The 10,479-nt window shown below is 39.3% G+C and overlaps 2 protein-coding genes across 2 annotated transcripts; both read right to left on the reverse strand.

Annotated features, from left to right (window-relative positions):
• Positions 1 to 573: 573 nt before the first annotated feature.
• On the reverse strand, positions 574 to 1,489 carry LOC131307407 (uncharacterized). Its single transcript, XM_058333894.1, has 2 exons — positions 1,229 to 1,489; positions 574 to 1,106 (listed from the first exon to the last, which is right to left on the reverse strand). The coding sequence occupies exons 1-2, from the start codon at positions 1,407 to 1,409 to the stop codon at positions 748 to 750; spliced, it is 540 nt and encodes a 179-aa protein (XP_058189877.1). The 5' UTR covers positions 1,410 to 1,489; the 3' UTR covers positions 574 to 747.
• A 5,087-nt stretch (positions 1,490 to 6,576) lies between these two features.
• On the reverse strand, positions 6,577 to 10,068 carry LOC131307406 (pentatricopeptide repeat-containing protein At1g73400, mitochondrial). The gene has a single exon (XM_058333892.1). It carries the CDS (start codon positions 9,722 to 9,724, stop codon positions 7,943 to 7,945), a length of 1,782 nt encoding a protein of 593 aa, XP_058189875.1. The 5' UTR covers positions 9,725 to 10,068; the 3' UTR covers positions 6,577 to 7,942.
• Between the last annotated feature and the right edge of the window lie 411 nt (positions 10,069 to 10,479).

The raw sequence follows: 10,479 nt of genomic DNA on the forward strand, positions 1-10,479 counted from the left end.
TCTCAAATGGTAATTAATAGATGTGCTACTGGTACAGATATTAAATCTGTACCAATGTATACAAACCCCTTTTTGGTCCCGTTTTGAGTCTCAAAAAAATAATCAGAACTGCTCATCTTATTTAAAATACTTTGTTTACGGCTCTTACAAAAAATAAACTCAATCCGGTATCGGTTAAAACATCTACAAAACATCCAACTTTGTCTAAGAATTCAAGCTTGAATTCTAAAGCAAAATTGGATGTTTTGTAAATGTTCTTACTGATATCAGATTGAGTTTTTTTTTTTTTGAAGGACCATAAGCAAAGTGTTTTAAATAAAATAAGTTGTTCCGATTATTTTTTAGACCCAAAATGGGCTCAAAAAGAAATTTGTACACACTGGTACAAATATTATATCTGTACTATTAGACTTTCTGGATAATTAATGCAGGGACACCCAACACTCAGCACCCAGTAAATATTCAGTGGTCTCGGGGCACCATGTGAATCTTTTACCAATTTGACTTAACCATATTTTAGGAATTCTTGTTCAACCAGAAAAACCCCATGACCTTTTTGTCCAGACTTCAAGATTGGAACATTCAATCACCAAAGCTTTTGCATTCCTTGCCTAATGCTTGCTCTCCAAATGGTATCGAGATCTTCTCATGTCGTAGTCTTTTATAGGACCTAGTGACGTACAATAAGATTCATTGCTAGCTATTCATCTGAATAAGTCATATTCGTCTTTAAGAGCTAAAGACTACTCAATAACGGACTTTGCAACCAACTTTCTGCACACCCGCCGGAAATCCAAAGGCAGGCGACGAATTCCGAAACCAAAATCCTGTGACGGAAGGCGACTTTATGACGACTGAGGAGAAATCGAGACTGGAAACGGTAGATGGAGGAGGAGAGATTTTTTTGAGAGATTCCAGGGGATACAACACAGCTGTAATCTTCAGGTCCTTATTTGCAGACAACGAGAATCGATTGTATTCTTCGATGAGGTTAACGAGCTCCTCGTCAGAGGTGACTGTAACCAGGACGTCTAGATCTTCGGTCGGCAACTTACACTTCAAACTCATCGAGGATCCGCATAGCTCTAAGAATCTCACCATTAGCTCTGTAACAATCAAGTTTCAATTCAATTCACTGGAAAAGTGGAAATTCGAGAGATATAAACACGTAGCCAACCGCCTCATACCTTCCCAAAAAAACCGAAAAGAAACTGGAGAATTAACCAACCTGCGAATGTGATGGAACGATCAACGGAGAGAACTCTGGTGTGGCCGCCGACGTAGCGGAGCTTGCCGTCGGTGGGGCGAGGGAGGATTCTGCCGCGATAGCTGTAGAGGAACTTGATCTTTTGGGCGCTGTTTGTAATTGCGTTGTCGTCGTAATTTGAATTCACAATTGGCGTCATCATTATTATTATATATATATAGATGGGAGAGAAAGAGGGGGAAGATGTTGAGAGTCAAGTTTCACCTTCACAACCTTAAAAGGATTTTCTAAGCTCTGCTTATATATAGAGATTTTTAGGTGGCCCTACTAGGAGAGAGAAAGTCAGATAATTCTCCAAGGGACCTGGCCGGGTTGTCGGCAGTTGGGAACTAAAATGAACAGTTCGGATCATCAATTAATCTGTCACGAGACCGAAAATGATCTAACTGCACGGCGCCCAACCAACTGCTGACAACCCAAGTCTATTCTCCAACAACCTCTCTATTTTTGTTCTACATTTTCCCTCTTAATTCTCACTCTTGCGAATTCTCGATAATTTATGATGTTACCGAAAAACGCTTTAGGCTCTCATTCACGCTCATGTCAACATGCACACGCATACTTAAACAAAACGATCTAAACGGTTAATTATTCAATTTAACGAGTTATTCAATATAGGGTTTTATCTGTAAAGCGAGTTGAATACAAATGAGTTTCAATCGAGGTGAATTCAATTATCTTGATTTTGTAAACATTGAAAGTTGAATGAGCCGAAAAAGTTACTTGTTCGAGCATCATTAATATAAAGTTTTCGTGAGCTTTGAAAAATATTCAAATTTAAGACTTTGTTTTTAGGGAAAGTCTTCAATACACACCCCTTTAAGGTGTGTATCATATGCACCTATTGTGTGGTTCATATTGTGCCACCTCATAAAAAATTACTTGTAGGACCGGTCATTCATAACATTTTATTTCGTATCGTAACTTTTATACTAAAAATTCGTAACTTTTCAACAATATGATTCGTAACTTTTTAGCAATAGATTCGTAACATTTTGGGATTCATAACATTTTGGTGTATTTTAATAAGGGTGCATATGATACACACCCAAATAAGGGGTGTGTATTGTAGCACTTCCCTTGTTTTTATGTACCTCAAACTCTAACGAACTTTTGACAAAGGAACAATACCCCAATTCAAACAATTTGATTTGTTTATCGACCGTATTCTATGCGCGATAGTGAGGCATGGCCCGGAACACGCAACAGGCTCCCCGCATGTTCGTTTCTCGTCCTTGTAGGTTTGGGGAAGCAAGAAAGGGGAACCACTCCGGAAGGGAAATGTAGCGTAACAAGGACGGGACTTATAGCTAAGGACGGGTCACTTCAACATTTTCTCACCTTTACCCATTACTTGTAATAGCTAAGGAGGGGAGGGTTAGCAAAAAATCACTTATATTTATATTGTTTAAGGCCCCGTTCCAGAACACCTTCTTAAAAAATAAGTACTTATTTCACATTTTCAAACTTAAAAATAATGTAAATGAAAAATAATTTTTTAATTTTTTTTGCACCGTATAAAAGATCTCAATGAGATCTATCAAACAAGATCCATATTAATAGAAAAATTATTTGCGTAAGCGCATAATTTTTGAGCTTGAAATTGCCTTCTTAAAAAATAAGTACTTATTTTCCTTTCCGGAACGGAGCCTAAGTTCAATGACAAATATATTTTACAATCAAACATAAGGACAAATGCGTCTATGAAAGTGCCTAAAATCTCAGGGTACTCTAATGAAAGTGCTTAAAATTTTAAGGTACCCTAAATATGAAAGTGCCTAAAGCCCTAGGGTATCCTATATATGAAAGTGCCTAAAGCCCTAAGGTAACCTATGAAAGTGCTTAAACCACTAATTCTATAATAGGAAAGTGCACCGTAAAACCTATGAAAGTGTTTTAACATGTTTTGGCCTTATAGCTAAAAAACTCAAAAAGTTTAAGGACCTCTACTGAAAATTATTTTGCCGGTGTTCTTCTCTTAAATGAAAACTATTTTATCATCCTTATGACTAATTTTCCCTTTCCGGAATCAATAAAATTTGAGGTACACCAAATATACATCACGTCGTGTGGGACCCATCTCGGGATCTCACATAAATAATTGTTGCCACGCTCAATATGTTTGGAATATTGTTTTAAAGACTCCAGTAGATATTAGTAAGAGCTCGATCGCTTTGCTCAATTTGCTGATAGGAAATTGAGTGAAGAATCGTTCAAGCTCTTATCGATATCTGGCTAAGCTTATTTTTTACAAGGGTTCTAAAAATAATATTTTAAATATATTAAGCGGCTCCGAATTATTTATGTGTGACCCCAATAGCAACATATACTTCAGCGTACACCTAGCGGTGTACTCATAGCAGGACTGTTTTCAGGTGACCACCATTGTGGTGTACTTGTTCCAAGGGTGGAGCTGCCACTGGATAGTGGTGTACTTGTACCTACTTGTCCAGGGCTTTTTCTCTTCTCTTGATCCAATAACAAATTTCGATGTTTTGAGGAATCAGCAAACAATCCAATATTCGTTCAAGTGATAACAAAAAATGGATGTGATTTGTGGCATATGTGGTTAGAAATGCAAGCTGTATTTGATAGAATACGGCGGGGTAAGATGATGGTGACAGATTCTTTTTCTATGGCTGAGGATTGGGGATGAGAAAGGGGTGAGTGCCTCCAAACTCCTTGATGCTCAAAGTATCTTTCTTTGAACATCAACATGAACGTTCACATTTTTGGGGAAAAATTTTCATTGCCAGATGGGTATCACGTGGTAGTCGCTCGGTGCATTTGAGCCATCTATTGCATTTTTAGACGGCTCAGATTTGGAGAGAGAAAATGTTGGGGGTGAGAGGAGAGAGAGTTTCAATCCAAACCGTATAAGAGTGTATTGGATGACCCGAATGTGCCGAGCAGGTACCACCTAAAATATACTCACCTGACACCGAAAAATTCCAAACTCCTGGATATTTCTTCTGGAAAGGAACAAAGTATCTTTCTTTGAACATCAACATGAACGTCCACCACCCGTTGTGGTTTGGGTGCTTGACCTCTGGTGCAGGCCCCTTGAGCCTTCTGTCGTGGTGCCACTCTTCAGTGGCGAGGCTCTTGAGCCTGCGTCAGCTGGAATGGCTTCTACATCGAGAGTTTGGGTATTGTGTATGTGTGTTTAAAAGATCCATTATGCCTCTCCATAGTCAGCAATTGCCTAGGTGAGTTGGTATGTGAAATTACCCTCTTGTCCTCCTTCAAAACGTCCACATTTTGGCTGCAAGAAAAAGTGAATAAGATGCTTGTTTTTTTTGTTTTTTTCCTTCTTCGTTTTCCATTTGCTTTACAATTAGGAGTACCAGAGTGGGGCGGAGACCCTAAAACTACCCTTACAAAGTTACAAAGAAAATAAAAGGAATAAAAACCCACCGTAAGTGTTGTGACCCATGTTACCTGGAACGAAGATTGTTCCCATACGAGGAACAGGAATGTGGTATGCGCATGCTTGAATTTTTGGAAAGACGTGAGTAGGCAGGCTTCTAGAGCTTACATTCCAAGAATCATACAACAAAATAAAGAATTGTTTGTCTAACAATTCATGAAAAATAAATTTCTAGAAGTGTTATAAGCAACTTTTCTTATATTTTGTCTTGCTAAAGCACTAATATCTCTAGTCTTCATAGGAGAAATTTTGAGATCCCTTTGGATTGCTAATTCATCGTATTGGAACGTTGTTGTACCACATTTCAGAACGATAGTTCCACAATGTAATTTGCTAGGGTGTTAGCATTTTCTGGTAACATAGGTTGTGACACTTGTTAGTCCATTTAGCATCAATTCCAAAAGTTGGTTCTTAGATTTTGTAATATTCATCCATTTGATGGATCCCAAACTTTGATGTCACACCCCAAATCCAATTTGGCTAAGGCTCTGATTACAAGTTAGACTCCAACTCCAACACTATAACAACTAACTTGCCATTATAAAGGATATCAATTACACAAAAACGTCACGGAATTAGCCAACCCCAAATAAGGAACTTACTTCTTGTTGCAGCTACTGCAGTGTTTTGTGGCAGCCATCCGCTGTTTGGGTGTTGCAGTTGTAGGAGTATCAATTCTGGTACAGTTTCAATTATCAGGAGGCCTGTGAAGTTTCAGCAGTTGTGTGGTTTTTGCAGCAATTGTAGTAGTTCCAATTTCTGTTGTTGATGTTTGTTTTTCTTTGGTTTTGCTATTTTGGTCTGGTTGGTGTACGTCATGCCAACCATTTTGCTGTGTTTATTTTCTTTCTTGGTTTGTCATGGGTGTTGTGGCTTTGGTTGGCTTGGGTTGTGGGTGCCTATTTGGTGCTCCCCCTCCTTCCCTTAGCTCCTCCCCACTTTGACCTATGTGCAACACTTCGATTTTTTTTGGCTGTTTTCAAAAAGGAGTGACTTGCACAACCCTTTTTTTTTTACAGCAAAGAGAAGATTTCATTAACCATTGAAACAAGTACAAAGATTAAATGGGGGAGGAGCAAGATGGCATCGCAGCAAGGCAACTTTCAGTTGATGCATATGAAGGCAGCACAAGATTTTCTGCGTTCAGCACACTAACATGTTATGCTTCTGATGTGACTTCGGTTAATTTAGGCAAACCATTAAGCAGTGCATATGTCTCTCTTTTGGTTAGGTCTTGATAGCCCGAGGCTACTGGTCCGATAAAGAGGCCTAATCTGCATAGGCAAGGTCAGCATGACCTTTTACGACCCAAAACAAACCTCAAAGATGAGCCCAATTAAATAAATTTCAAGTATTGAACGCGTAAAACTTTTAGAGTTTTTTTTTTTTTTTTTTCTGGTTTGACCATTTGCAACTCTCTTTTCATAGGATCTGAGACCGCTCTGTGTTTGTTTCATGCGATTGGTTCTCTCGTATTTGATTGGCTTCGTTTGACTGAATATAATCTTAGATGCTTGATTTAATGGGTACTACATCAGATTCAGAGACCTCTATTTTAAAAAATATTCGGGGTCCCAAGGCAAAAGTCTTGTTCGCCTTCACTTACGGCCAGTACTGCACATAGGGTGGAGTTCAGATCCTGACACAGTGACACCCTTCCTCCCAAAGAAAACAAAATTGCAATGAAGATGCACTTCATTTTCATCCAAATGTCTCCTCTAGAAATTGCTTGAATAGTTAAAGAACAAGTCTAGCATTGGATAAGCCATCTAAGACTTTTGCATTCAGTTGCTAAGGAGATGAAAACACGAAAGCAATTTTTGTACGAACAAAGTTCCCGGGCAAAATTCATATCGGTATAAGCCATTTTAGTGCCATATGCAACATAATTTCCAGACATCATAAGCATCTGATTTCACAAAAGCAAACTTCGGGACTATGGTCAAACCATGCCCCACTTACAAGAACAGCAACTCCCTTGATGTTAAATAAATATATATGACAAGAAACAAAAGTTTGATGCACTTGAAACAAAGCGCTCAAAACAAGAAACAATGGACCATCCGATTTCGAAATCAAATGCCAATCAAAAGCTAGCAATGAAGAAATCTGACTTCGTGAATTCTGTTGAAAAAAACATACCCAAGAGTGATGGGTTTCTGTAAGAGGCGCTTTGCAAATCAGCTCTGATTTTGTCGAACACATTCAAAGGATCTAAATTACAACGACGAAGATCTAACTCTTCGATCAAATAATCCCGATCAAGTGTGTCCAAATGCGGACCAATTGAGAAGACCTCTAATATCACTCAGAATAGATATTACATCACTGCACTCTTCGTATGTGAGCAACCCACGTAGACAAAGCTCTGTGAATCGTCAATTGAACTGAGTTGGTAAGTCAACATAAAACATGGGATTCAAATCTGAATTATCTTCTTCAACTTTCTTATATTTCAGCACCCGAGGGGATGCTAGAAAAGGAAATAATGAGCATCCGAGACGATTCAGTACCCGATTTCCATTAAAGCTGCTTGACTTGAGACTGGAGAGGGATACATAATTGAGGAGCTTGAAGATTCAGACATCACACAACGTCACCAGTCTTGCTTGGTTGGTTCAATAGATTTTTTTTCAACCAAAAGACAGTTTGGTAAGCGTTTATTTCCAATGTCATTATGCTATCCATGCAGCGTTGGATAATAACCTCTTTATCAGTTGTGGTGGAAATAATGTTCCATTTCTGTCAACACTCAGATTCATCCCTCAAAGAACAAGAGAGGTCAACTAGCTTTTCCGTTCCCACCAAATATCTTTACTTCCCTCTTAAGCTTGCGCTCTTCCGCTTCTGAGTCAATGCAAAACGCCGTGCCATAGCTGGATTGTAGTATTTCCTCATGCTCTGCTAGAAAAGGAAATAATGAGCATCCGAGACGATTCAGTACCCGATTTCCATTAAAGCTGCTTGACTTGAGACTTGAGAGGGATACATAATTGAGGAGCTTGAAGATTCAGACATCATACAACGTCACCAGTCTTGCTTGGTTGGTTCAATAGATTTTTTTTCAACCAAAAGACAGTTTGGTAAGCGTTTATTTCCAATGTCATTATGCTATCCATGCAGCGTTGGATAATAACCTCTTTATCAGTTATGGTGGAAATAATGTTCCATTTCCGTCAACACTCAGATTCATCCTTCAAAGAACAAGAGAGGTCAACTAACTTTTCCGTTCCCACCAAATATCTTTACTTCCCTCTTAAGCTTGCGCTCTTCCGCTTCTGAGTCAATGCAAAACGCCGTGCCATAGCTGGATTGTAGTATTTCCTCATATGCTCTGAGAGTCTATGGATAGCTTGGAGATCACCAATCCCTGAAAGCTGCTTCAAGAATGAGTCAAACTTCTGATACGGTAGTTTCATCCCCCTATTTACAATTTCTTCCAAAAGAAAACTGGCAGCCTCCATCTTGTTGCAATCAAAAAGCCCATCAACCATCAAACAGTAAGTATCAGTATTCCGTTTGCATCCTCTCTTATCCATCTCATGCCATGTCTCAAAGGCCCCATCTGGATCACCCATCTCGAAAAACATCGTAATTAGCATATTAAACGTATGTACGCTAGGCGTGCAATCCACCTCAATCATTTTACTGAAAAGCCTAAGCGCCTCGTCACTATTTTTTTGGTCACAAAGAACCTTGAGGAAACAGTTGTAGGTGACCACATCAGGAGGGTAACCCTTGTTTCCCATCTCTTCCAGTAATTTGTAAGCTGCCTCAACCTTTCCGGCCAAACACATGCCTTCAATAAGTTCCTTGTAAGTTGATACATCGGGAAGGCATCCACTGTTGATCATATCCTCCAGAAGCTTAAAGCATTCCTCCATCTTATCATTCTGGACAAGTGCCACAATCATGATAGCGTAAGTTTTTGCAGTGGGAGAAGACATTGTCGAACCTTTCGTCTTCATAAACTCCAGCAGTTCTGAAGCCTCTTTCACCATACCCGCTTTGCAGAAAGTATCAATGGCAGTGTTGTAAGTGAAATTGTCAGGCGTATGACCCATTTTGATCATCTCTTCGAGAATGCTCATGCCTTTACTGGGGTTCCTAACCCTACACCATCCAAAAAACAAGATATTGAATGTATGGCTATTAGGTTTAACCTTGTTCTTGATCTTTGAAAACATGGCTTCAGCATCTTCAACAAGACTGCACTTGCACAGAGCATCCAAAAGTAAATTGAGGGCATGGACCTCTGTGGCTGTGTTCACCCTTATCTTCTTCTTCTTGGCAAATTTCTCAAGATGAGTCAAGTGTTTTTCCGTGTACTGTCTCAAAATGTTAACTATTACCTCAACAGGAACACTATTTTTCTCCTTTCTCTTCATGTAATCCAGAAGGTCGCAAATTATCCGAAACTGCTTGACCTTATATTTCGTACTAGAAAGAATGTCAATCATCTCGTTGTATGCCTGAGGTTCATGAGAGTAATTTTCTTGGCGTGCTGCCCAACTAAAGAACCTAAAGGCCAATTTTTCTTCAAAACAAAGCTTTTGGAGGACCTCAACAAACAATGGAGTCGTCAGTTGCACGCCAACTTGGTCAAGACCTCTCTCCATGGAGTTATGAGGATTCGGATCAGAAGACGAATCGGTTATAGCTCTGTACAGCTTATCGACATCGTTTGTAACGCATAAATCCACTGCAACAGTTTCCGAACAATATGAATATCCACTCACCCGGGCAGCGAAAGGTGAAGGGCACAAGAAAAGTAGGCATGCTTTATATGGCAGTGTCAACCTTGTTGTTAAATTCGGACTTCGACCAAATGCAAAAGGTGGCAAGGGGATATGTGATGTGGGTGTGTCGTAATTACAATGGCAGCGACTGAATATGAGTGACAACGTAATGACATGACGAGGATAGCGAAATCGGTCGTCATCAACTGAAAACTGATAGCACGTAATACTTCTTGCAATGGATTTAGCACTTCTAACAGCAGACGATACAACGAAATTCCGCAACATTGGAAAAGTAATATGGGAATTTAGCTGGATCTTGTCTCTGTTTGAAACAAGAAAGAAAGGAGGCTCAAATTACATGCTCCTCTCGGAGGCAATTTATCAAACGGGTGGTGGGCACTACGACAAAGGCATCTACTCCTACAGTTTTGAAGCAACGCAAATATTTCCGCGAAGGATAGAGACGTGGATTACTAGTTGAATTGCGACTCCCAAATCGCAGCTGTTTTGGCTTCGATTCTGTAAACTAATGCAAACAGCCCGTAAAACGCTACGTTTATATAGTTGTGTCTCGATGCCAATGGACAGTGTTTGTCAACTAGTTGGCATGTGTTTGTGACTTTGTGTTGCCTTCTCTTTTTACGATGAAGAGTGGTCGAGCCAGCTTACGCACATCTCAACTAATTTCATTTCCGGTCCACTCAAAGGCGTCCATTCCTAAGAGAGATTCACAATAAATTACTTGTCGTGGCATGATCCCAATAACCGAACTCTGATCAATTGTGTGGGGAGCAAACCCACCAACCAACCGAATTAACCCTTGCTTTTGAGTTGCAAGCTCAGCCCCAATCTCCCTAAATTTTTGGTATTATTGTCCTAGTATTTTTGTTATGTTCATGTTTTATTTTCGAATTAATTATTTATTTCGAGTAGAAGAGTCTAAATAATAGTCAAAAATTATGCCCAAGATGAAAACATTTGCTGAAGAAAAAAAAAAAAAACCAAACAAGTAAACAGCTGGTATTTTTGTTTTTATATGC

The sequence above is a fragment of the Rhododendron vialii genome, chromosome 11a, assembly GCF_030253575.1.
Source record: "Rhododendron vialii isolate Sample 1 chromosome 11a, ASM3025357v1".
Taxonomy (NCBI): Eukaryota; Viridiplantae; Streptophyta; class Magnoliopsida; order Ericales; family Ericaceae; genus Rhododendron; species Rhododendron vialii.

Bases quoted from the DNA above. Each gene is read 5' to 3' on its own strand.
- LOC131307407 (XM_058333894.1), bottom strand. From the start codon at position 1,409: ATGATGACGCCAATTGTGAATTCAAATTACGACGACAACGCAATTACA. The intron at 1,107-1,228 runs GTTGGTTAATTC...TGATTGTTACAG, and splicing joins TCGTTCCATCACATTCGCAG to AGCTAATGGTGAGATTCTTA.
- LOC131307406 (XM_058333892.1), bottom strand. From the start codon at position 9,724: ATGTTGCGGAATTTCGTTGTATCGTCTGCTGTTAGAAGTGCTAAATCC.